Genomic DNA, 26,234 nt, shown 5'->3' with positions numbered 1-26,234 from the left:
ACTCAAAATGAGAAGATAGCCTAGCCTACTATATAGCGTGGCTGCTACTATACACTCTGAGCTTGTAGATCTGCTATTTTCGTCCTACAACGGATTATAAACGGCCTTCCGTACATTACCAGGCAGGCACTATTAATTAATAACTATAACCATAGCTGCAACTATATCATTCAGGAAACGGAGGAGAGGATGGGTAAATAGCTTATTTTTAACTCTATGGACGGTAAATATACAGACTATTTTATTTAATGTTCATTTTTGTCAGCTAATGTCAGTGTCTTGTTACCTATGTCTTAAATATAGGTGGAGTTGAATGAGTCCACCTAGTGGAGTGGCTGATATTCCTTGCTTGTCGTGGCGTTAAATCTGCCATCAAATAAAATGCTATTTCAACCAGTCTGTATGATAAGAATGTAGCCGAGAATATCGCATCTGCAATGGTTGGAGTCAGTGGTGGAAAGTAACTATAAGTACATGTACTCAAGTACTGTACTTAAGTACAATTTTGAGGTATTTTTTTTTAATTTACTGGAGTATTTCCAATTTTCTATACGCCTACTTTTACTTCTATTCCACTACATCTCAGAGGCAAATAATGCACTTTTTACTCCACTACAATTATTTGAAAATTTAAGTTACTAGTTGCTTTGTAGATTTTGATTATTGTTACAAAACATGATACACTACCTCTTCAGCCCTATTTAAACTTTGGCTATTTGAAGCTCACAATGTGCCTCGCATCTGATATTTTCAAAATATTTTAATACATTTTATACATATTTGTGAAACGTGGCATTCTGCATATTGAGTACTTTCTACTTTTGGTACTTTTAACTACATTTTTATACCAATACTTTTGTATTCTTTTACTCAAGTCAATTTACTATTCCGGACTTTTACTTTTAACAGAGTATTTCTACATTGCAGTATTGATACTTTTACTTAAGTAAAAAATGTGAGTACTTTTTCCACCACTGCATAGAGTTATAAGCATAGATATCTATGGTTATAAGGGTTGGATTCGGTGGTCTCCTATTTGGTGTCGGGTAGGAGGAGCGTAGGACGTCACCCACTAGTCGACAAGAAGTACTGCCTGAAGCTCACAAGCGGAAGTTGTCATATAATAACATCGCGAGATTTTGCGGTCGGTCAATGTTAAACATACGAGTTGTTTTCTAAAGTGGACAATGTTACGACACGCGCGTGGCAGCTTCGTCGTGGTCAGATCAACAATAGGAAAATGGAAAAGGCCATCGACGAGGATGGGATTCGAACCCACGCGTGCAGAGCACAATGGATTAGCAGTCCATCGCCTTAACCACTCGGCCACCTCGTCCTATAGTGCTGCAATCTGGACGCGAAGCTAGTAATTATTTAATAATAATCACCATACCAACGTGTTGAAGCTTGACCTTTACTTTAAAATGTCTAGCTATTATTCTACTATATAATACGCTTGTTACTGGACACAATGTAACAATGTTTACACGCACGTCTCATATGTTGGGGAAAAACATTGTAGTTTCAGGACAAGGTTGTACAACGTGTTTTATTTAGATTGTGATTGGTTGATCTTGTCTGTCAATCGATTAGTCTGCAGTGTGATTGGTCGAGGGGCGGGTCTCGCGTTGAATGAATACAGGAAGTGAGTGTGGAGAGCAGGGTTGCCATGTCTGCTTATTGTAAGCGGCTTTGGGCTTGTTTTTCTGTAAATTTGCTTGTAAATATTGGTAGTTACGGGTTGCGTTTTTTTGGGGCTTGTTTTGAAAGTGTAGTTGCTTATTTAGACTTGCTTCCACATTTATTTATTTTTTAAACCAGTGGTTCTCAAATATTTTCAGAAATGTTTTGTCCAGGGAGCATTTGTGTTGTTAGAATGTTTAAAAAATATTCCAAATGTTCCACATTTTATTTCAAGTTTTTGAAAATAGCAGATCTACAAGCATCGTGACGCGTTGTGAGCTTATAGATCGGCTATTTTCAAATAGCCGGTAGCATATAGTCGCTGGTTGCCTATTTCTCTCTCTAAACTTGGCAACCCTGCGTGAGACTGCAAATTGACAGTAAGAGCTGCAGAAGAGAAACTCAGGCAGTAAGTTAGACTTCATGATATTTAACTTGGTTAATGTTCTTATTAACTGTATATAAATATAAGAGGATCACCATGGAAAGTGTCTGATGATGGGGGTGATTATTCACCGGGGTTATTGTTTATAAAGTTCTCTCATTATTGCTTGCCAGCTGTGAGTTTAGCATGTCTGCTAACGTTAGCCATGATAATAATGTGTAGAAGCCAAAAGCAAAACAAGCAATCCTGTTCTGGAATCTGGACTGGTGGGATTAGAAGTGCATCTTGGACATGTAGCTTATATATATAGTAGCTATATGTTTTTTATTTTCAATGATTTACAGTAGAAATGCAATAGCTGTTTCGTCTGCCTCCAGCTCATCAAAGGTAACAGTTAGCTTCTTTGTGGAGCAGGTGGTGAATCATTGCATGCCTGTATTCATAGATCAGTGGTTCTCAACCTGAGGTTCAGGCCCCATGATTTTGGGGGGTTCCCCAGATGACAGTGAAGTGACAATTTAATGAATTTTAAAACATTTTAATACCTCTTAAAATATATACTATAAAAACTGGTCAAACATTGGCCAAATTGTCAAATAATTTAAGAAAGAGGCAAACACTGTGCGAGGCGTTGTGAGATTGTAGATCTGCTATTTTCAAAATATTTTTCTGCGGAACCGAGTCAAAGTAAATGTAATGCCTCAACTCCTACAATGCTTATCAGGGTGGGGGGGTCCCCAGTTCAAATAAGATTATTTTGGGGGGTCATGGCCTGAAAAGGTTGAGAACCACTGGCTTAGCTTAGATGAGGTCAGAACCTTTGGCACACACCGTACAATCCTCATTGTTCATTCATCCTTTTGTAACAAAGGGACCCGAAAGAGGCAGAGTTTTGCTGTGTGGATACACATCATTTCTACTGATAAGTCCCAAACTCTGCTCAAGGCTTAAACTTGTCCACGAGTGACTCAGAGGGTGTTTGCCTTGTACTGCAACCTCTAAGTCACAATTCCTTCCGTAGTCTGCTCAACTCATCATGAGATCTAAAAGTCTTATGTGATTGTGTTTAATGGCAATTGTGGAATCATGTGAAACCAAATGCTTGCAGATACAAAGAGGATAGCGCGAGCTGTCAGTTGAGGAGGTGCAATATTGGATTTTAGTTTAAGCCGTTAAATAAAATCAAACGGTACTTTTGTTTCTCACGAAGAGGGCTGTCTATGGAAGGAATTGTGTGACCTATAGGTTGCAAACTTGAGGCTAGGCTTAAACTGATGATCATAAGCAAAGTAGCAAACATCACATGTCTAGTGTTGCTGGCTGCTGACTAAAGACATCTGAACTGTCATGTTCTTCATCGTCCCCTTTGACCCTGTGTACCTCTCCTTGTCTCCTGCACCATCTTCTTTTCCTTCCACTCATCTCTTCGTCACTCTCTCCCACCCTCCCTCTCTCCCTCCCTCTGTTGTGCTTTCAGTTCCTCCTTACCAGTGTTAGACCCAGCCGCCCTGAAGATGGTCGACTCTCAATACTACCTCCCTAATGACATCGGCATCTCTGCGTTGGACTGCCGCGAGGCCTTCCAACTTCTGTCACCGCGAGAGAAGATGTACTCCCATTACCTGTCCCGCGCAGCATGGTACGATACGGTACATAGCATAAGGAGTGGACTCAGTAACTTAGGGCTGTCTCATCTCTGAATCATTGGGAGATTTGACAACATTTTGGGGTTGCAGATGATGGATCAGTAGTGTATACTTGCAAAAAGTGTAGTTTAATAACAAGATATATGACTATCTTTAATTATTTGAATATCTTGCATTTTCTAATGGTAAAATAGATTTAGGTGGCCATTTGTCCCTTCTCCCTTTTGTTTTCACGGCCTTGTTTGAGATTTCATGTGGTATTTCTGCCCTTTTCCCATATACATTCAGTTTCTTAAAGATGATGCTGTAGTTCAGCTTTTGGTGACCTGATGTTGAATCTTTCATTTATATACTTCATTTGACCAAGGGGTCCATCCATGGCCCCTTCCCTTTTCCTGTACGCCAAATCTCTTTTGTGAAAATAGACGATCTACAATCTCACAATGCATTGCGTTGTAGATCAGCTATTTCTTCGACCGAATTTTCACCTGTTTAGAGACAGGCCCAGAATAAGGATGTTCCAAGTGCTTAATTGACACACTGTGTACATACATGATATCTTTGTAATTATTATTAAAAAAGTGTCCTATAATGACACATTTAAATTGTCGATCTAGGTACGGTGGGCTGGCGGTGCTGCTGCAGACTTCACCAGAATCCGCCGACATCTTTGTCCTGCTGCAGAGAATCTTTCGCAAACAGACGCCCGCTCAGCTGGAGCAGGTCACCGCGGCAGCCGGACTCAGCCCTGAAGAGTACCAGGTGCGTTGGATCGTAACAAATGCAACCAAATGGACCCCTAAGGGTCCATTCGGTTCTAATTTCTCTGTGAAACAAGACGTTGCACCCGCATGCACCCACATGCAAACATCCAGACACCCGGTACAACAACATGTTTATTCTTGAAAGTGATCATCCATAACGTTAGAGCTGTCACGATTATGACATTTTACTCGACGATTAATTGTCGCTCAAATAATTGCGATTAACGATTTAATTGGCATTTCTGTCGTTGAACATTGGAAATTACATTTCTGTTTGGCTTTTAGGCTTCGTAAACTAACTTACATAATTTAATATACTTCCAGAAAAAATCATTAATAGTGGCAATAGCCAATCTACAAGCTGAAAATGTATGATTCGTTTTGAGTTTGTAGATATGCTATTTCCACTATTTTTTTAAATGTTTGAAAATATATGATAATTTTTTAACACGGAAATGACTTACGATTATGCAAAAAAAAACAATTGAGATGATCTCAAATAATTGTGATTAGGTGATTATGTAATGATTGTGGCAGGCCTTCATAATGTTTGTCTCCATGTGTCTCTTGTCCAGGCTTTCTTGGTGTATGCAGCCGGTCTGTACGCCAATATGGGAAACTACAAGTCTTTTGGAGACACCAAGTTCATCCCCAACCTCCCCAAGGTACTGAGGCAGGCTCTAGAGAGAATTCTAACATGGATAATGTATAGTATTATAAGGTAGTACTATTTTTGCATTGCGTGTCTCTTTCCTTACGTATATTTCTTTGCGTGTGTTATTTGTGTGCACAACCCAGGACAAGCTGAAAGCTCTGGTGTGGGCCAGCCAGGCATTTCAGGAGCAGCCCAGCGAGATGGAGGCTCTGTGGGAAAACTGTGCCTCTCTCCTCTACTCGCTAGAAAACAGACAGAAACAGCTGGGCCTGGGGGACAAGGTAACAGCTTAACACATTAACTGCCAGAATTATTTTCATATTTTTTTAGCCAGTGCCAGAGTTTTTCATTGGAAAAAAGAAAGTACTCAGGAGCCGAAATACAGCATTTTTAAGTTTTAAGTTAAAATTGAAGTGGATAGGAGTCTAGATCTTCAACTAATCATATCTCCTTGGTCTTTGGGTGAAATTGGACAAAAAAAAAATTAATTTTTTTTTTTTTTTACTTCACGTAGATCTACGCGATTGGCACGTGACGGCTTTAAAGCGGTTCGCGTAGATCTACGTGATTGGCAGTCAATGTGTTAATGAATGTCACTGTGTGTGAGTGATTATTAATGAGCTATAATTAACGGTAGGGTAAGTGATTCTCTTTGGTTAAAATAAGTGTTAAATGGCTCTACATTCTGGTGGTACTCATTACTATATAGAGTTTGTTCAATAACGGGGGTCTCCACGTCTCTCCAGCTCTTTATTAAACAATAAATGCATTTTCAGGTCGTGATACCAATTTTATCCAATCAGGATGGAGAACTAAGGCAGGATACAGATTAAACAAGTGGATTTGGAAGTAATGACACAAAGAAATTAGCTGACAAAATTGGAACTGGAACGTTAGCTGGAGAGACGGGGAGACTCCTGTTACTGAACAAACACTATAGGAATGATTGCTATCACAATAGGGCTTTAACCTTTTAACAAATGTTTTTGTTTTAACCAAAAAATATCACTTACCCAAAAGATGTATTCCAACTATCTGGTATGGTTACTAACATCTTCTTCCTCTTGTGTGATGCAGGGCATTACCACCTATTTCTCAGGGAACTGTGTTTTGGAGGACGCTGAGCTGGCCCAAAAGTTCCTCGACTCACAGGTCAGCAGCCAGCAAGCCCTTTACATCCTACCGGGTCCCTCTGAATAGTCACTCCTTACACCACAGCCAAATTCAAGACACATTTTGCGAAAGGAACTCTCTTTCTCTTTTCTTTTCAACCTGACAAAGCATGTCCGCATCCACAGCCTCATTCTGAATAGAATGTCGACCACAGAACACAATGCACCCCCGAATTCAACTGCAGACCACTTCTGGTCTCTCCTTTCAGTTAAGACAGGGGTGGGCAAGCTTTTCGGGTACAGGATAACTTGGCCGTTTTCTAAGGGCTGGCGTGATCACCCTGTGCCAGCAGTGAAAACCACCATTGCTTTTACATCTCATTGTAGGCTGCCAATCAGAACAATGCAAGCATTGAACAAGTCAATAATTAGTAAAAAACCTAACAAAGAATATGTCAATAATTTTATATGAATAATAAAGGTAAGATAAATTCTGACTATCTGGTGGGAAAGTCTTTATGTACATCAAACACTGATGATTAATAGAAGTTGTTTTTGATAACTCAACTGATCATCTCAATAGCCCAATCTGATCACAAGGTAGATCAAAAAGTAGGGATGGGTATTGGCAAGAACCTCACGATACGTATCGCGATACTTGGGTCACGATACGATTATATCACGATATATTGCGGTACGATACATATTGCGATATATTGTGTAGTAGTATTATCGATACGACGGCCTGAGTATCGCGATACTGTATCGGGAAATAAAATATTGTGATATATCGCCATATCGATAATATTGCCCATCCCTATCAAAAAGAGGTGGTTGCTCAGCCCAGCTCTGAGTTAAGAAATATCTCATCCAGCTAGCCAAGCACTAGCCTAGATATGCTTTGACTAAATAGATTTACAGGACAAATTTCCTCGACTGCAAAGACGAAACGGAAGATGCGCGAGGCTGGCACCTGCTTTACAGTCTGTTGTGCAGACTGTTTGGCGGAATTATTTGTAAATTGTGTGAGCCAACAGTCTGTCTCGAGATACTACCATCCCACTGACACCCAAAGTCTTCTTTGTAGAACTCGTTTTTGGTCATCCATGACGATCGAGAACTCCCAACGCTTTCTCCCACCTTTGTTCTTGTCATGTCATTCTCCTTGTATTATTTCTTCTTTAAAAATGTTTTTGTTCTGTCTCTAGAACCTGTCTGCCTACAACACCCGTCTGTTCAAGAGGGAGAATGGAGGAAAGGCTTGCTACGAGGTGCGCCTGGCATCGGCTGTCAAAAAGGGTCAGGGTGTTTTATTTTTAATGTGATGTTTGTTGCACAAATAACCCTGGCATCCCTATTTTGGCCATGTCATTATAAAAGAAAATCTAAAACAAAATAGCAAAAACAGCAGATCAAGCTCCACAACGTGTTGCCCTGGGATGCGTTGTGAGCTTTTAGATCTGCTATTTTCGTGTGACACCATCGTAAGTATGAAATAGGGTTTTCGTGATTGATTGATTGAATACTTTATTAGCAGTTTGCAGAAAAAAGCACAGGAAAGTACAGTTCAATACAAGGTCAGCTAAAACCCAAGAAAGCCTATGGCTTGTTTCCATTGGGGTCCTTTGTACTCAATTCATAGAGAATTGAGTACAAAGAGTACATGATTAAGTGGTACTTAAAGAGTGGTTGATTAAGTCAGCCAGACTCAGCATAATAATTGCAGTCATCTGCATTGAATAAGAACTGTGTATATATACAATTTGTCTGACTTCATTTTTATACGTTTTGTTCTACTGGTCAAAGACCTACATTTTTCAGTCAAGCCACTTATTTTATGTCCTCCTTTTAACTTCTGAGGTCAGAAGTCTGCGATTCCTGAGATTCCTCAGAAGAGACTGTGTGGCACGAAACTTTACCACTTCAAAATCTTTTTAACGGGAGCCATTTGTTTGGCAGATATTTCTGTTTCTATGTCATGATGTATTCTTGGATCAAGCACGCATCCAACTTGGTTTTGGGATGTGCATGTCTTTTTGATCTCTTGTTTTAACCTCTGTAATTGTCTTTTTCTTTTTTCATTTTCGTTTCTCTAATTAGAAATGTTTTCCCACGTTTTTGTGTGTTTGTGAAAACACATTTGATCCTGGTTTTAAAGGATCAGTATAACATGTTATTACTAGTAGTAGAAGTCATATTAGTTTAAGTAGTAGCAGTGGTAGGAGGAGAAGTTGTCCAGTATGGGATATTGACCACATTTTGCCCCCTCTGAAGGAGAAACATTTCACATACATTTCCATAACAAACAAAAAAAATGTTCTGGGAGTTTCCCCTAAATACGTAGATACGAAGGATAAAATATTATGTTGAACTGAATGGCTAATAACGTTTTTACTCATCCCCCAGTTTTCATTGGTGTTTTAGGGTTTCAGTGAGCTTTGTTGAGACTGCTGTAAGCTAATATCTGCGATATCGTTCTACAGACTGCGCGACAGAGGGGGAATGTGCGTCGCGCTGCGGCAACTTCACGTTCGAGGGCAAGGAGTTCCAGGTGAAGAGAGGTGACTACGCTCCTCTCATGGAGAAGGTCAGCCACTACCTCCAACAAGCACAGGTCAGTGAAGGAGCAGGGGTAATATACTTTTTTTTTTTAGAGGCGAAGTAAAATCACTGTTCACAATCGATGCTGAAAGCGACGGATGCAAACGGTTGTGACGCTGTGATTGGTTCACAGGCCCACTCCGCCAACGACAACCAGCGGCGGATGTTGGAGGAGTACTGCCGCAGTTTCACCTTCGGCTCGGTGGACGCCCACAAGGAGGGCTCCCGCTACTGGATCAAAGATAAGGGACCAATCGTAGAGAGGTAAAGTTTGCAATATTTTCTGTAATTAATGCATCCTCCATTTAAGTAGCCGTGTTTTTCCCCCTAACCAAGATTTCTAAATGTGGTGGTCTTGAACAAACAGAACATGCATAATTATCCATACACTGGACAGAGTCTGCACACTGCTGATCTCTGAGGTGTTTATTGTCACCAACAGATCAACATTTTGATACTATTTGGATCAAAAGTTTAGATCTATTGGTGAGATCTTACTGTATATCTTCTAATATGTTCTCTTATCTAATATGTCATCTATTCTTCTCAGCTACATAGGTTTCATAGAGAGCTACAGGGACCCGTTTGGCTCCAGAGGAGAGTTTGAAGGTAAGTTCTGTTTAGTTTTTTCCGAAATGTTTGGGAACGGTAATATTAAGTTGTCTCTTGCCACTCTAAACACATTAATCGTGGTTAGAAGGATCTTTTACGATGCCAGCAAATTCCAGGTCAGCCGATGATTGTTCTGAAATCAGAATATCTTATCTGCAAATATTTTGGTGATAGATGTTTGTATGCAAAAAATAGATGGCATTTTCTGCATACTTTTACTAAGTATGAATGTCATGTGCAGGATTCAAAATGGTGAATCTGCACTTTGATTTGGAGGACCACTTTATTTGCAGTTGGTCACATAGCCAGATGATCGGAGATCTCGGCTTACTGGTACAGCTGGGGACATCTAAATTCAAACATATAGGCTAGAATATTGTAGAAAACCCTTAAGACACCGTAAAGTCTTTGAATTGGTTTTGAAATGCAGGTTTTTTCACATCGTTTCCTCTCCGTTTTATCCTATTCATTGAATTTAAATGTCACCAGATGAGTAGGCGGAGATCTCGTGAGGCTTTATCGGAGTCCACCCGAGATTAGATGGATTGGGTAGGAGTTGTGCAGTTCACTTTTGAATGTGTTCTTTTGAAGTGAAGTTGAAAGTTGAAACAGATGTTCGTGTACTGTGAATGGCAAAATAAAGAGGGCACTGGCCATTGTGTCCCTGAACTGTTATCAGCTAGTGTTGTTATATGGATGCATCTCCTACATCATTTCACTATTAATTGTGTACCTTGCCCATTTTAGTTACAGATCATAGTACTACCTTCTTAAGGTTTTTGTAGAGCTAGACAGATACATCGGTCTGGCCCATATATCAGCCATTATTTGACTATTTTGACAACATCGGTATTAGCAATTACAGTATGCAGCCTATGTGTCCTGATTTTTAACCACTTTCAACCTGGCGTCCGTAATTTATGCATGTTATAGGCAACAATGTTTGAATAGGCTAAAGTGGTCAAATAAAATAACATTCAGTTCATGTTTTTTCTTTAAATGTGGCCTGCATTGGGCTCCAACTGTGAGAAAACTGAACTCTGCTGAACAGCGGTGACACTTCATCCTTTTGATCAACCAATCTTTTACTATTTTTACCAAATGAGAGCATTGGCCATGCTGATCAGACAGGGCTGTCATGTTTCTATGAGATGCTGTGTTAATGGCATATGGTGCATTGCCATGGAAAATGAGTCACCCGAGGGACGAGTCATCTACTGAAAACGTTTCAATACAAATACTTGAACTGTTACACAGAAAACCACTAAATACAATATCCCACTGTGCTACCAGGGTTCGTGGCTGTGGTGAACAAGGCTATGAGCGAGCGTTTCGCCAAGCTGGTGAGTTCTGCGGAGGTACTGCTCCCCGAGCTGCCCTGGCCCAGAGACTACGAGAAAGACACCTTCCTCAAGCCGGACTTCACCTCGCTCGACGTACTCACCTTCGCAGGCAGTGGAATACCTGCTGGCATCAACATCCCCAACTGTACGTATTAGATGCACACCACGACAGTCTAGTTTCTTGGCTCAATCTTCAGTTTTTCTTAGTCTTGCCTTCTGCTGTGTCTGAGATAACAGTGTGTGTGTCTGTGTGTGTGCATGTGTAGACGATGACATCAGACAGTCGGAGGGCTTTAAGAATGTGTCGCTTGGCAACGTGCTGGCTGTAGCCTACGCGACACAAAAGGACAAACTCACTTTCTTGGAGGAGGACGACAAGGTGTGATGTGCACACGCATACATACACACACGGCACATTATGCATTCAATCCCTAAATTACGTCTCATAGAAATTGTTACCGCCGGTAGCACACGCACTCGAACGAATCCATTCATGTTGTGTGTCTGTATTTGTATTTGTGTGTTTGTGTTTCAGGATGTGTATATTAAGTGGAAAGGCCCATCGTTTGAGGTGCAGGTTGGACTCCATGAGCTGCTGGGTCACGGCAGTGGTAAACTGTTTGTCAAGGTCAGTAGCATAGTCAAGGACTCACAATAAACCTGGAATTTCCTGCTATTTTCCTGCGCTTTAGAATGTTCACTTTATTGCCACACATGCAGCCACTTAAGTGGTGGTGATATTCATATACATAGCTTACTGTGTGTGTGTGTGTGTGTGTGTGTATATATATATCTGTGTGTCTGTGGCCGTTTTGTTTTATTATTCCTCTTTTATTACTACTATTTCACCTTTATCTTATTCTCCTTAAGTACAAGAATGTCACTGCCTATTTTGCTATGAATTGTATTGTATGTGAATGTGACAATATTATTAGAAGAACTGCAATTAGTGAAAGTATGAGCCAACAACCGTGCACACTTTCTGACACATCAGTGAAGTAGATAAAAACAAGCTTTTTCCTTTTGAGTTGACTCGTGAGAAACTTTGGTAAGCTGTCACAAGGGTGTACACTAACGGGTTCGTCCTCTCTGTCCCCTCCGTTTCTCTGTGTAGGACGACAAGGGCAAGTTCAACTTTGACCAGACGAAGGTTACCAACCCAGAGACAGGACAACTGGTCAGTTTGTGTGTGTGTGAGTGAGAGAGAGAAGGCTGTGAGTTGGTGCATGTTTTTTTAACCTCCTGTGTACATATTGCATTACAAAAGCACTGACTTCAGCCCGGGCGGCTGGCGTAGCGGTCCCGGGCTCCTAGGCTGTAGCGTGACATCGAGTCGTGGGTTCGAGTCCCGATCCGGACGGCCTTTGCTGCGTGTCATTCCCCATCTCTCCCTCCCCATTTCCTGTCAAACTACTGTCCTATCAATAAAGGCATAAAGAGCCCAAAAATGTATCTTTAAAAAAAAGATACGTGTGGAAAATCACCAACATGACTGGCAAAATTGGTATCTTTTTATGGGTGCATGTACCGTATGTTGTTTTAGTTTTTAACCTGCCAACCCTCTCTGTCTGGCTTCCCTCCCCTGAACACAGCTAATTGTGTTTGTTGGTTGCACAAGCCGGTTGCACAACAGTGGTATAAAACCCTAGACTCTGTGGTGGTGGGTGGGTATGTACTTTACTCCTACGCCGCCCGTGTGTGGTTTTTCTTGGTGTTAAATTTGTCTTTGTCATCTGTGTGTGTTCGGAGCTAATCGCGGTCAGTGCCAAATTTCTTGTCCCCGCTGCCAGTAGGCCAAATACCTCCTCTAATTTCTTTTCACATATGTTTTATACTTTAACCAATTATAACATTCAAGTTAAGTACATATTTTTTTTAATGGGGCTCTGATCAGACCGAAACCTAGCCCTAATTTGGAGTCATACGTCATACGCATCATTACTGACTGGTGTCACGGATGACTTGACATCGCAGGCTGACCACATGTAGTCCGACATCCACATCGGAGCCATGCTGTTCCCATGTGGATCAAACCTGAGGAAGGTCTACACGACCGAAACGTTGTTACATTAATAAAACTTCTCTTGAACGTGGCAGTGCGTCTTTCTAGATTGATCTCACCGATGTGGATCCCAAAATTCACATGATTTTCTTTTCTCTTTTTTTTTTTGTATTGCAGGTGTCGAGCTGGTATAAAGGCAGTGAGACGTGGGACAGCAAGTTCTCCACCATCGCCTCGACCTACGAAGAATGCCGTGCAGAGTGTGTGGGCCTCTACCTGTGCCTGAACAAGGAAGTGCTCAGGTATGTGTCCGCAGGCTGCTCTTTGGCCGTTGTTAAAGTCCACCACCTTTCCTTTTGATTTACACAGTTCTTCATAGGCTGCATTGAACATTCACTTGTCCCTGCACTCTCTTTTTATCTTTCATGTTCTTTCTTTCTCCCCATCTTAACCCATTAAGACCTTAGGCCGATTCTATAAGTGTCTTCTAAACGGTTTTCTGAAAAACTGATGTCGCTATATCAGTGGTGCTCAAACTTTTTCATGTCAAGGACCCCCAAAATGATGTGTTTGGCCGCCAACCCCCCATCTCTCTCTCTAAAATCACAAAGATGCTTTCCCGGTTTTAATGGGTTAATGTTTTGCTCCAGTCTCATTCGTTTGCTCTCATTCTTTTCTCTGTTACGGTTTTCCTGTTTTACTCCATCTTCACCCCCCCCCCCTCTCTCTCTTTCTCTCAGTGAAAGATTGCTTTATGGCTTTTCTGTCCAGCAATATGCATGTACTGTAGGTGTTATTGTCTCAAGCGGCCATCTGGGTGCTAGCGTGGCGCCAGGCCTAATGATGAATGACGTGTGTATGGTTCGAGTCTTATGGGGGGGATGGGGTGGGGGGGTGTTCGATGCCTCAGCTTTTGACATCCCACCCCTCTGGTCATTAATTTGTATGGCCTTGGGGGATAGGTTTAATCTCTGCTTCTGGTCAGACTAAATTAAATACATGCATTTTCTTTTGGGATAATGTAGAATGTCTTTATGTTTGATATTTATTTAGTTTTATCACAATTTATTTAGTTTTATCACAATTTAATTAATGTGTCAATTTAGTTAAGGTTTGTTAATTAAATGAACCCTGACGTCAATGATTTTGGGCACATTTTCAAACATTTAAAATGCACCCCTCCCCCAAATTCCCCCCTATAAAAAGCTCCTAACGCACCGTTAAGCGATGCGTTGTGAGCTTGTAGATTGTCTGATCTGCTATTTGTCGTATATAGAAGTTTATATAGGGCTTTAAGTGGTTATGAAAATGTATGTTTTCTTTACAAATCGAACCCTGGACGTGTGTGTGTGTGTGTGTGTGTGTGTGTGTGTGTGTGTGTGTGTGTGTGTTCCAGCATCTTTGGTTATGAGGGCCAGGATGCCGAGGATGTGGTGTACGTCAATTGGCTGAACATGGTCAGAGCCGGACTACTGGGCCTGGAGTTCTACACACAAGAGAGCCAGAGCTGGAGACAGGTAATTCTGTCTCTCTCTCTCTCTCTCTCGCTATATCTCTCTGTCTATCTCCAAAAACAAATAAACAATAGTGACATTTTCTCTGAAAACTACATTAACATTTGTCATGAAATTAAAACGTCTGTCGTTCTATCTGTCTCTTTCTCTCAGTCTCTCTCCTGTTCTCTCTCTCATGCTCTCACTATCCCGATTTGGGCTGGTATGCAGCTTAGATTTCTCTACAATTGTATTAAGTCTCTTTTAAAAGCGGTAGTCATACAGTATTCTTCGCCATCTCACTTAATCTCTCTCTCACGGTCACGCTTCACTTTGGCTATTTCACAACACGTCATAACCACGAATAATCACCTTCATTAATGTAAAGCTGTTCAGAGAGCGACAGCATTACAAAGTGCTTTCCAAACAACCGCACGACACATGGTCTAAACTCTGTGTATTTATTACATTGGGACCGTCCCAGTTTACACTGGTGATCTTTTTTTTAAATAGTGTGAGCGCTTAAGTCTGTCATGCTGTGTTTATACGACTTATGGAATATGCATTATGTTGTGTGTACTGTGTATGTGTATGTGTGTGTGGTTATCAGGCCCACATGCAGGCACGTTATGTGATCCTGCGGGTGTTGCTGGAGGCCGGTGAAGGCCTGGTGAAATTGGAGGAGGTGACGGGACTGGACGGCCGGCCGGACGCGCGGATCACCCTAGACCGCAGCAAGATCCACACCGTGGGCAAGGACGCCATCCGCAGGTTCCTCTGCAAACTGCAGGTGCGTCTAAGGAAAATATCAGTCAGTAATACACAGCAGGCTTTTGAGGGCACCTCCCTCCCACTTAACATGTTTTTGTTTTAGATATTTTTTGCATCTTTCATGATTTATTTAGATTATGTACATGAATGTGGGCTACACATTCATAGAGGTTCATGGGATGTGTTCCGTCCAGGATCCTTAGTGTCCCTCCCTATTCTGGGGTGAACTGTCGGCAAAAATAGCAGATCTTGCAACAAGTGTGAGCTTGTACATCTGCTATTTTAGGCAAAGAGATTTTATATAGAGGGAAAACATGAGGGGCTCAGTCCGTATGCATACAAATGCATACAAATATGTCTTATGTACAGTATCCAAAAGAGTGGAGTGAACAGCAGAATTGACATGGCTTCTTACTGCTCACAATGGAACATTGGATTTGTAAGCAGTAAAAAATGCAGAGTTAAGCAGATATTCCACTTTTTCCATAATCATGTGATTTCAAAATTATACCCTTCGTCGCCAAAACCAACCGAGAATCTCATTCCAAGTTCTACTACAATATATTTTAGAGCTCTGAAATATTGTTTATGGTGAGGGGGACTACTGTTAACTGATTGAAACACACAGAAACATGTACTATCTCCATGTTCTATGTCTTTATTTACTGAAATCTGATTTTTGAATCTCAGTGACTAAAGAGAAAGCAGCAGAGAGTAAACTAGAAAAAGTGTTCCTCGGAGCACAGGTCTCCGCCAGGTCAGAAATCGGCCTCATGGTGGTGCTATAGAGACACACGCCCACTTTTGAGACAGCGCCGCTACTCGAGGTCCGTTAGAACGATGAACTGCAGCTGCCAATGCATTCCCTATGAGAGGATATGAAAGTTAGCCTACTTTTAAAATTATCCTGCATTAACTGAAGACTATATTGATTTAAATAAAAATATGTTTCCAAATGTATGGAGTGTCTTTGTCAACATATCTTCTTGTTTTCTTAATAGTTGATGTGTTTCACATTTAATTTGCCACTTTAACGAGTTACCCATAATGTTAACACAGCAGAGGGTAGACAGCAGACAGACAAGTTGTCGCATTTCAGTGACATCACTGTCTTTACGAGCGCCGACCAGTGGCGTACCCACTGTAGAGGCAGGAGAGGCGGTCGCCTGCCCAACTAAGATCTCGCCTCCCCTAAAAAAAGAAAAAAAAACCCCGAAAATGTGTCATTGCGTGCTTAATGTCCTCAAAGTCACGCATCCAACAAGCTTTGAACTGAGCAGATTGGACCTTCTGTTCCAGAGATAATGACCAAAACCTATTGAAAACGGCCACTTCGCCAGTTTTCTGGGTATTGAAAACCTCAAGGGATGCGTCCGTGACGTATATACCATGCGACCACTTAAACTCTGGATCTCCGATGCTAGCGGTTTTGACATACTGATGGAGTATATTATAGTATATTGTGGGTAGTATATCGAGATGAAAGATATGGGACATTAAAAAGGACAAATTAAACAAATGGGACGGCCTCAGTAGTTAACCAGTGAAATGAGGGTATTTTTTCTCATAGAGATTGCATTGAGAGCTGCAGTTCATCGTTCTAACGGACCCCGAGTGTCAAAAGTGGGCGTGGATTTGTAGGCCTTCCGCTTCCGGCCGTGTGTCTCTATAACAGGCCCATATGGGCAGAGGTTTGGAATTGGCATCCAGGGAGTGTGTGTGTGCAAAGTTTCATTGCGATCAGGCCAATGGTGCCAGAGATGAGCTGTTCACAGACAGAAGGACGAGGGGTAAAACATACTCTCTTGCCATGCCTTCGGCCTGGCGGAGACAATTATGGACACATTATGTGATTAATATCTTTAACATACTATATAGTACTTGTGATTCTTGGGATAGTTCAGCATAATGGAATCAAATGGAATCACAGCTTTTAGGACAGTTTGGCTATTAACACATTGATTGCCAAGATCGAATGCGTTCTTTCAAATCCATCGCTTGATTGCCTAGATCGAATATATGCGTTCTTTAATTTTTGGGGGAAAATTCCACAAGGGGCGACCTAACACAGCTTTGGAATGATCGATCGTCTCTCAGAGAAGAAAAATGTGGATGTGACATCATTCCAAAAAACGTCAATGATGGGATTTTCAGAAAAACGGCTGTATCTCAGTTTCTTTTTTTTCATTGAAAACCACCCGTTTTCAGCGGACCAAAGCTCCAAAATGGCGGATCGCGGTTGGAAACTTCCCATGGATACACAGATCCTTCCGCCTAATCACAGGAACCTTTTTTCGTGTTTTTTTTTTACACTGTTCCACAGAGTTTCAAATATCATCGGATTTAGGTAATTATACGCCGGCACGGGGATAGAAAACTATGTTTAATATCTTGGCAATCAATGTGTTAAGAGGTATTGGTTTAAACACTGTATTAAAAAAAAAACTGACCAGATCTTCTGGGTTCAAGTGTTTGATGCCAGGTTTGCTATATGACATATGAAAAGACAGCTGTCCCATTATCTGTCTCCCTCCCTTTTCATATTAAAACAATATCACAATGTAGCATGTTTGGCCAGTGTCCTATAAATGATCTAATGCAGTGGTTCCCAAAAAGAGAAATGTGTCTCCACGGGACCCAAACTAGTGAAAATAGCCGATCTACAAGCTCACAACAAGTCGCGATGCAACGTGTTGAGCTTGTAGATGTGCTATTTTCACTACTTCTTAAAAGCGTTTTTTTCCCCCTCTAATTAATGGATTTATTTGTATTTTTATGGAATTCTTTTGAAGAAACGTTTGCATTTATTCTGATTTACTCACAAAAAAAAAAGTGTTTGCGACCCACATATGGGTCCCCACCCACTGTTTGGGAAACAGTGCTCTAATGTCACACTAACATTTTGTCAACTGCCTTGTGGTCATCTCATAGGTGTTCAAGTCCACGGCAGACGTGGAGGGGGGCAGGGCTCTGTACGAGGGTTACTCAGCCGTCAACGACACTGGCGCCTACAACTTCCTGCGGCTCAGGGAGACCATACTGCTGAGGAAGGAAGCCCGTAAGATGTTTGTCCAGGCCAACACCAACGTCAACGGTAAACTAACTAAATCACGTTTGTATGTTTGTTTGTGAACCGGTGGTATGGCACACTAACATAGGCTACCATTTCCAAAATCCCATCATGATATTCACGGAGATATCGTTGACATTCCATTTGACTAGATATTGTCTTCTGTAATTTCACAATTCAGAAATGTACCTCCATGGTTTCTTTATATACTGAAATCAAGGCTTCTGAATAACACCATTTTAAAGGGGAAGCAAACAGAGCTAGAGAGGAAATGATTTCGGTGAATCTCCCTGTTAAAAGATAGTGAATATAAAAGATCTTTATTTAAAATGGCTACAGGCAACTTAATGAAAAATACATTTTGGCAACCCGTTAGAATTCCTAGTGGCATTATTTGTTTTTGCGTTGCTGTCGCAAAGACAACAAAGCTGAATGAAAAATAGATGGCAAGAAGAGATACAGATACAGTACAATTGCATAGTGGTAGTGACATGTCATTCTCCCATAGCCATCACATTATGCCATCAAAATGTATTAAACTACTTTAATCCTGGCATCCCTAAGCTTGTAGATTGGCTATTTTCGCTATATAAAAAAAATAGGGCCTAAGTGCTTAAAGTAAAATGTTGACTGTAGCTGCTGTAAAATATCAATCATATTGAACTCCATGTCCACGCTACTCCACTTTTTGTTAGGAGCTAATCTTGCAAACCACTGGACCCGTCAGCCCCACATTTCTTGTGTACACTGGCAATAGGTCAAAGAAGTACCTTCACCCATCTCTTTTTACATTATGTTTTACGCTTTTGAAACATTGACTACTTTCATTTTATAACACAAGCCAAGGGGGCTCTGATCAGGCTGAAACGTTGTCTACATTTTGAGTCATATGTCATAGATATGTCATAGACGACTGACGGCACAGATAAATGACGTCACATGCTGGTCACGATAAGTCAGAGATCCATGGAGCCACACCGTTACCTTACAGTTTGTTAATTCTTGATAGATTGCATTAACAGGCTAGGGGTCGAAGGGCAGGCACACAAGGGAACCAGAAAGCCTCGTTCCCAAACCAGGCGACTTGAGCCACGGGTACAAGTTTGTACAAAACATTTATTGTCTGTCTGTCTGTGTATGTGTTTGACCCCCAGGTGACAGCGTAGAGCTGGTGGAATATGACGGCAGCGCATCAGGTTTGATTTGCTCCTTCATCGACCGTTTCCAGGACAACGCAGAGAAGCTAGAGGCCGACCTGTTGGAGCTTAACAAGAGAGATGCGCCTTGTTGGTGTTGATGGGAGAAGCTCCAGCTTACTCGATTCCTCTCACTATGCCAACTGAAACCTTCTTTTTTTTAAACCATTGTTTAAACATACAGAATCAAAAAAAAAAACAAAAAAAAAAAACTATACATGAAAGGGAACAGTTCTGAAGAATATACCAGACTCCAGTGAGTATTGTAAATAAAGCCATAGAACACAGTGTTAGGCCTATAATGGATCTGCCATAGACCACCATACAGCCAGAGAGTTTTCCAGACCTGGATTTATCTTCAGTGCTGGTCTGTACGGCGGGTAGAAAGTGCAAAACACAACATTTCACAAAACAGATTGGCAAAGGTTTCTGAAATGGTTTTGTTTTGTACTTCCCAGCCACCGTACAGTTGGCCTGGCGTTACATTGACATTTGATGACATTTGATAATTCATCCAAAGCAGTTAAAGTGATCAATTTCAGACAAAGCGTGAGTGTTGTCCTTCAAGGGAGCAATGGAGGCTTGAACAGTTGACCTTCAAATTAAAGCTGTGAGGTGATAAAAGAAAAGCCATCCCTAATCATATTTGGCTTTGCTTTTTTTTTATTACATTACATTGATTTTGGCTTTAGAATAAGCACCTTCCCGTTGGAAGATCATTTGAGTAGTTTGGGTGACTGGACTGTTAACCAGTCACCAAAGCAGGTTCATATTGACTGGTCAATATAGCGTAAATTAAGCTGTTCTCTGATAACCAGGCTGAAAAGTATGACACTCACTGGGCAGGTACCAATTAAATTACTGTAACTGTAACAAGTATGAACAAGTATGTTGATTCTGTACAAATAAATTTGTTTTGTAAGAGCTACTATCTGCTAATTTCTGGGGGCAGGGGGGTCAAAGGTGGTGTCTCTGTAGCTTTCTCCAGACTGCTGAGGGAAATGCAGCTGTCCAAGTCATTCAGAGAAAAAGCAGCACACATGTGCTGTAAAAGCAAACCCATGTCCTCCTCCACTCCCTCTTTGCTCTCTTCATCCTGCATCTCCTTGACACCTGCCTCTTCCTCCTCTTCTCCAGTTCTCTGTTCAGCATGTTCCCCTCCTTTGCCTCTCTGGCTGTGTGTCAGCGGGGTGCCGGTGGGTGTGTGGTACGCGTCTTCTGTGCAGGGAGAGGTGACGGGCGAGAGGGAGAATGGCACCTTGGGAGAGAGCAAGGGGGAGACGCGTGGAGACGACGACGGGGAGGCCTTGGGAAATAAAGAGGGGGGGGTCCTAGGAGAGAGGGAGGGAGAAAGATAAGGAGACCGGGGGAAGTTGACCCTGGGAGAAGGCTGCATGTAGTCGGATTCATCTGGGAGGGAGCCGATCGTTGGCCTGCTTGCCTCTGCAGCCTCTGTCCCAACCTGGCCCTGTTCTATCTGTGTCTGGCCCTCCTGTATCTCAGACTGGAAGCCGGGGGACTTTGCCTGCATTTTGTCCTCTACTCTGATATTTTCAGTGTCTGTCTGCAGCTGGAGCTGGACATCCTGGGCTTCAGACTCATCCTGAGCAATAAGACCCGGGCTGAGCCGGTCCTGAGGCTCAGGCTGACAGGTGTCTTCCTGGGGCAAAGCTGGCGTGTGTCCCCATGCCCGGTCCTTCGGTTTACACCGGCCCCTTTTCTTGGGCATCAGCGGCGGCGGAGGAGGCGGGGCGGTGGGAGGCGATAGGAGGCTTGAAGTCTCTGTTGACACCCGGATCTTAAGGCTGCGCTTGAACATGTGCCGCCGGTGCAAGGTGTTCAGGGACTGCAGGAAGAGGGGGTTGATGAAGCAGAGCGCACCCTGACTGGAGCCAAAGTTCACTTCCCCGGGGCTGCGTGTCTTGATCGGGCAGAACTCCTGGAAGGGGGTGGGACTCGGGTCATCTTTGCTGATGGCGCCGGCAGTTTGTGGCGGTGTGCTGCACGGGTCCGCGGCCTGAGCGACAGCGCCTGTCTGGGAGACGGCTGTGGGCTGAGATGTAGGCATAGGCTGGGATGTGGGGACGGTGGTCTCTGGATGTGGCTGTTTCTCCTTCTCCTTCTGAGCCTTAGGAGTCCCCCGTGGCCCACGGAAGTTCAGCTGAGAACTCCAGAATTCTGTGCAACAAACGACAAAACCAGTACTTGTTGGACCATTCATTCATAGAATTGGGATTGTAAACAAATCAATTAATTCTGGTCTATAATTGTTTCATAGGTATATTTAACACTTAAACTGTGTATTACATTGGTAAGAGATTGGGATGTCATCCAGTTTAGAGGGTTATAAAACACAGGAAGTTGTGGTCACATTACATACCTATTCCCATATGCGAGATGGACTCAAGCTGTTTGTGAGACGTGGCCTTGGTAATGGCTTCAGGAAGCTCCAGAGGGAACGGTAATACATCTCTGATGGACACAAAAACACAGAAATTAGTTCCTACTGACCGATGCATTATAAATAATGATGAATCAGGAAAGGACAAAAGAAGGAGGGGGGGGGGAAAGGATGTGGTAGCATGAACATCACGAAAGCGGAGTTAGAAGCATATGAAGACTACAAGGAGAGTTTACCTGCTGATGCAATAGAAGGCGATGAGTTTCTGCACATCTGGAAATGTATTGGCTGATGTCTCCAGACAGAACGCTGCAGGGTGGTGGAAGCATTGCCAGGCCGTTCAAAGGCAGGAAGGACACAGGGAGAGAACAAGAGTGAACAATAAAGTGAAGATAAACAATATGAATGTACTCCATTGTGTGGGGTCTAGTTCATGAACCCTCAGTGCTGATAACACTACTACTTAAAGCTGCAGTTTAATGCTTTTATGTCCTCTCCTGACAGAGAGGTAATAGCAACTGTAACACCCAGGATTCTAACCTAGATGTCCAAATATGTACCACTCAGTCGAGAAGGAATACTTGCTTGTCCAGGGGAGATATTGGGTTTATGAGATTCAGGCAGGATTACTTATAAACCAGTAGTTGTCCTACCCAACACCAGGGTGTTAATGTCTCAATGGAAGAATGGGGAGACCACCTCCAACCACTGCATTTGTGCTAGTTAAATAGTATTAATTACTGTACTATACCATACAGATTGGTTAAAATAAAGTTTTATTCATTAAAAAAACAAGTTCTGGAATGTCACAATTGTTCTGAGGAACAAAAGTAACCATGGATCTGTATGGGCCACGATAAAGTGTCAATTACTTTTGCCTGTTGCAATGTGACTCCTTTCAATACAATCTAACAACATCCCATCGTGGCGTACAATTTGAAAATGATAAGGAGTGTAATGTTTTTTTTTAATCCCACTGTCTGATCCCAAATGTCTGCTGTCAACATGTATTAAGGGTTAATGGGTGTCAGGGTCTTACTGGAGTGTTCCTCTCGGATGCTGAACTGCTGAACGAAGGATGGAACGCTGTCATCTGCCAGCCGGACACACAGAACATTCCTCCGAGACGTACGAGACTTGCGCACCAGGAATGCCTGTAGGCATGGAACAAACAATCATACTTTTTTAATAGTGCCTTTACAGAGCTTGACAAAAATGCTACCAAGTAAAACAACAGTTAAGTGCAGCAAAACACCAGTAAAAGTGAAGAGTAGCAATTAAAGAAATAAAAGCAAAATTACAACATCTAGATCGAATCCCATGTGACAAACTCATTCGGGACAGTTTTGAGTTGATTGTTTTGGAAAAAGAGGAGTTTAAAGAGTACAGTAAAGTATGTGTATAGTATGTGTCTGTGTGTGTATGTTTTTAATGTGCATGCACAGCAACTGATCATGCCTGTCTACTGTAGCCTGGCTCCAGACGAATCTGCCATTGCCCTCGGCTACGCAGTGATATTAGTCTGGCCATGATGCCAGGCTATGTCTACTGTATTATGTCTTATCTTTCTATGTGTACATTTCAATGCATGAATGGCCCTGACCCCGGGTGGCTCTCTCTGCAGAATGTGCAGGGCAGTAGCAGGGTTGATGGACAGCTGTAGCCAAACTGGAACTGTAAGCAGCAGACGATCCAATACGCTAATATTCCTGAGGGACTCCCGTCCCCTCTGAGGCACCCTTGTACTCTCCGACGGCTCTGGGAAGTCGTACAGAGGCTCCTCCTGCTGTGCCATCTGTGAGGCAGCACACACACAAACAGACACAAACATATACATGGTTATTATTATTTTCTGTAGCACACCAAAACACATATTTAAATGCACTTATGCGCACAAGCACTTATTAATAGTAATGAAGGTAGTTGGAAGGACACACACACACACACACACACACACACACACAGACACAGACACAGACACAGACACAATAACCACAATAACCACAATAACCACAAATGCAGATGATCATCTCGCAGAAGACTGACATGTGTACAAAACACTGGTAAGTTGGGATCGTTTACAGGGGCCCTGGGCTATCTGCCTGTGTCCGGGGCCCTTAAAAGAGCCAATGCCATGGTATGAAAACGTTATTGTTTAATAACAATTGGGGGAGCCATTGTAATGTGTTGAAATTGTGCCCAGAATTCCAAGCAATTCCACACACTTACTAACACGCACACACATGTATAATAAATCTCCAGAGTCTGGCTAGGATTGAGACAAGTTCAGACTTGGTGAGCAGAGGCATACAGATTAGATGCTTGGAGGTAAGAAGACCAGGCACCAACCAACATCCATACAGAAAATGCATTATGGACGTGGAAAAAGCAGTCATTTGCATTTGATGCGGAGATAAAACTTTCACATTGATTAAAACACGCAAAAATGTTCAAAGACAGGCAGATCACACGCGATAAACTTCAACCTGGTGTTAGCACGTTCTCCCTTTTTGTCCCGTACATCTACACAAACGTTCAAATTTCAAATATAAAGTGCTTATCCCATGGCCACGGATGTTAGAATTATGTACGGTCCTTCAGAAGTACCCGTATCTTCCGTATTGTTCAATGAAGAGCATTTTAATCCGATCGGTGGCCATTTTCTCATAGAGTTGTAGTGTATCAGTGTGCAATACACCTCCCAACCGATAGGGTCGCGTAGTTGAAAGAAGAAAAATACGGAACAAAATGACCACCGATTGGATTCAAATGCTTTTTATTGAACAATACGGAATATGCAGGTACTTTTGAGGGACCGTACATCATTGTAACATCCGTGGCCATGGGGTAAGCACTTTATATTTGAAATCTGAACGTTTATGTAGATGTACGGCCAAAAAGGGAGAAAGTGCAAACACCAGGCTGAAGTTTCGCCATGACGGTCGTGACAGACGACCGTCCATGGATCCATGGCTAGGCAGGCTACAACTTCTGGCGTACGTAAAAAACCTTATTCTTGAGCGCCGAGATTTTGGTTTGTCTATGAATATCGCAAAATCTACAGATACTTTTAATAGAACGATTCCTCATGTAGGCTACTGCTGTAAAATTCTGCATCATCTAAAGATCTACAGTAGACTGACCGAGCAGAGAACTGATTCGCATACCTCTTCTTCGCCTCGATTGTCCTCTTGGTGCGTGTGGAGAGCTGTTTATCATAATATATACTCTGGGCTTTTTAGTGTCCTCAGATTTAATATGGCAAGGAAGTAGCCCAACTATCCTGAGACTTTAGCCTGTCCTGTCATGACTCGAAGTTAAGTTGTAAACCTTGACATGTCTCCGTGTATTATTTTAGGCCCCTCCTTCTCCTTGTCCCACCTGATCTAACCTGGGTTAGTTCCTCATGGTTAGTTCCCAATACCTGTCTCATTTTCCCCAATCGTTGAATCATGGAAGGAAACCCTAGTGGCTTAAATAGCCTATTACTGTCTAATAATACTGCTAAGTAAAAGTACCAATACTGCAATGTAGAAATACTTACAAGTAAAAATCCGGAATTCAAAATTTACTTATGAGTAAAAGTACAAAAATATTGGTATCAAAATGTACTTAAAGTACCAAAAGTAGAAAGTGCTCATTATGCATAATGTCCAGTTTCACAAGTTTTCAAATGTATAAATGTAAACATCTTTTGAAAAAAGCAGATCTAAGCTCACAATGCAACGCATGGTGGGGAGCAGATCCCCACAGAAGGTCAAGTTTACTAAGTGTTGAGTGTTTAAGTGGTTAAATATCTAAATATCTGAAAATACACATTAAAGTGAATCCAGCTTATTTATATAAGATAATGCATAATTAATGTGTAAACAAACAAAAACATATTATATTGAAGAAGAATAACATTGAAGACCCCTGGCCTAAATGTTGTCACTGATTGGTATTATTCTCCTCGGGTATGTTATTCTAAAGGGGACCCACCCTTATGGCAAAAACATGGTCGTCTTCAACCTTTGGACCACTCATAATGTACTGAGGTTCTCAGGCTGTATACTTGCTTATATGGAGTAAAAAGTTGAATGATATCGGAGCAAGACTCAGACTTGTGTTTTAAATGTAATCAGTGAAGTCTTAAAATCTATTCTGGATACCTTGGGCACTGGAACATTACACCAGATGGATACCTTGGACAGCAAGGACATGTGATGGAGAGGTAGATACCTTTCCCATCAGGTGATGATGGTTGGGCAGAGTGCACAAACACTGGAAAAAGTACGCACAATTGTTTACTTAAGTAAAAGTATCAATGCCACAATGTAGAAATACTCTGTTACAAAATTTACTTGAGTAAAAGTACACAAGTATTGCTATCAAAATGTACTTAAAGTACCTAAAGTAGAAAGTACTCATTGTGCAGAATGTCCCGTTTCCCAAGTTATCAAATGTATAAAAATCATATGAAAATAGCAGATCTACAAGCTCACAATGCGTCACATCGCA

The 26,234-nt window shown here is 41.9% G+C and overlaps 2 protein-coding genes across 5 annotated transcripts; one reads left to right on the top strand and one right to left on the bottom strand.

Moving 5' to 3' along the window:
* The first annotated feature begins 1,236 nt into the window (after positions 1 to 1,236).
* On the top strand, positions 1,237 to 20,261 carry dpp3 (dipeptidyl-peptidase 3). Of its 3 annotated transcripts, none has more exons than XM_080434871.1 (19): positions 1,237 to 1,366; positions 3,546 to 3,707; positions 4,332 to 4,476; positions 5,054 to 5,143; positions 5,277 to 5,414; positions 6,211 to 6,285; positions 7,454 to 7,544; positions 8,729 to 8,859; positions 8,980 to 9,110; positions 9,397 to 9,455; positions 10,752 to 10,946; positions 11,068 to 11,180; positions 11,337 to 11,429; positions 11,916 to 11,978; positions 12,981 to 13,105; positions 14,200 to 14,320; positions 14,907 to 15,086; positions 17,999 to 18,161; positions 19,292 to 20,261. In XM_080434871.1, exons 1-19 carry the CDS (start codon positions 1,263 to 1,265, stop codon positions 19,432 to 19,434), a joined length of 2,322 nt encoding a protein of 773 aa, XP_080290997.1. In that variant the 5' UTR covers positions 1,237 to 1,262; the 3' UTR covers positions 19,435 to 20,261. The 3 variants fall into 3 exon arrangements, with proteins under 3 accessions (XP_080290997.1, XP_080290998.1, XP_080290999.1); XM_080434872.1 differs by lacking the exon at positions 1,237 to 1,366 and adding an exon at positions 2,033 to 2,092; XM_080434873.1 differs by lacking the exon at positions 1,237 to 1,366 and adding an exon at positions 2,363 to 2,455.
* LOC308089911 (uncharacterized protein) lies at positions 20,255 to 25,073 on the bottom strand. Of its 2 annotated transcripts, none has more exons than XM_080434876.1 (6): positions 24,878 to 25,073; positions 23,338 to 23,529; positions 22,774 to 22,888; positions 21,971 to 22,043; positions 21,714 to 21,805; positions 20,255 to 21,511 (listed from the first exon to the last, which is right to left on the bottom strand). In XM_080434876.1, exons 2-6 carry the CDS (start codon positions 23,527 to 23,529, stop codon positions 20,262 to 20,264), a joined length of 1,722 nt encoding a protein of 573 aa, XP_080291002.1. In that variant the 5' UTR covers positions 24,878 to 25,073; the 3' UTR covers positions 20,255 to 20,261. The 2 variants fall into 2 exon arrangements, with proteins under 2 accessions (XP_080291002.1, XP_080291001.1); XM_080434875.1 differs by having other exon boundaries at positions 24,902 to 25,073.
* Between the last annotated feature and the right edge of the window lie 1,161 nt (positions 25,074 to 26,234).

The sequence above is a fragment of the Gymnoscopelus braueri genome, assembly GCF_963280865.1.
Source record: "Gymnoscopelus braueri genome assembly, chromosome: 8".
Taxonomy (NCBI): domain Eukaryota; kingdom Metazoa; phylum Chordata; class Actinopteri; order Myctophiformes; family Myctophidae; genus Gymnoscopelus; species Gymnoscopelus braueri.
This window is presented reverse-complemented; position numbering and strand designations above follow the sequence as displayed.

What these genes read in the sequence shown, in the direction of transcription:
- dpp3 (XM_080434871.1), top strand. Translation starts at nt 1,263, where the DNA reads ATGGGATTCGAACCCACGCGTGCAGAGCACAATGGATTAGCAGTCCAT. An exon ending in TACCTGTCCCGCGCAGCATG is followed by an intron (nt 3,708 to 4,331) that starts GTACGATACGGT and finishes TTGTCGATCTAG; the next exon opens with GTACGGTGGGCTGGCGGTGC. An exon ending in AGAGCCAGAGCTGGAGACAG is followed by an intron (nt 14,321 to 14,906) that starts GTAATTCTGTCT and finishes TGTGGTTATCAG; the next exon opens with GCCCACATGCAGGCACGTTA.
- LOC308089911 (XM_080434876.1), bottom strand. Translation starts at nt 23,529, where the DNA reads ATGGCACAGCAGGAGGAGCCTCTGTACGACTTCCCAGAGCCGTCGGAG. An exon ending in CATCCGAGAGGAACACTCCA is followed by an intron (nt 22,044 to 22,773) that starts GTAAGACCCTGA and finishes ACCACCCTGCAG; the next exon opens with CGTTCTGTCTGGAGACATCA. An exon ending in GCCTTCTATTGCATCAGCAG is followed by an intron (nt 21,806 to 21,970) that starts GTAAACTCTCCT and finishes TGTGTCCATCAG; the next exon opens with AGATGTATTACCGTTCCCTC.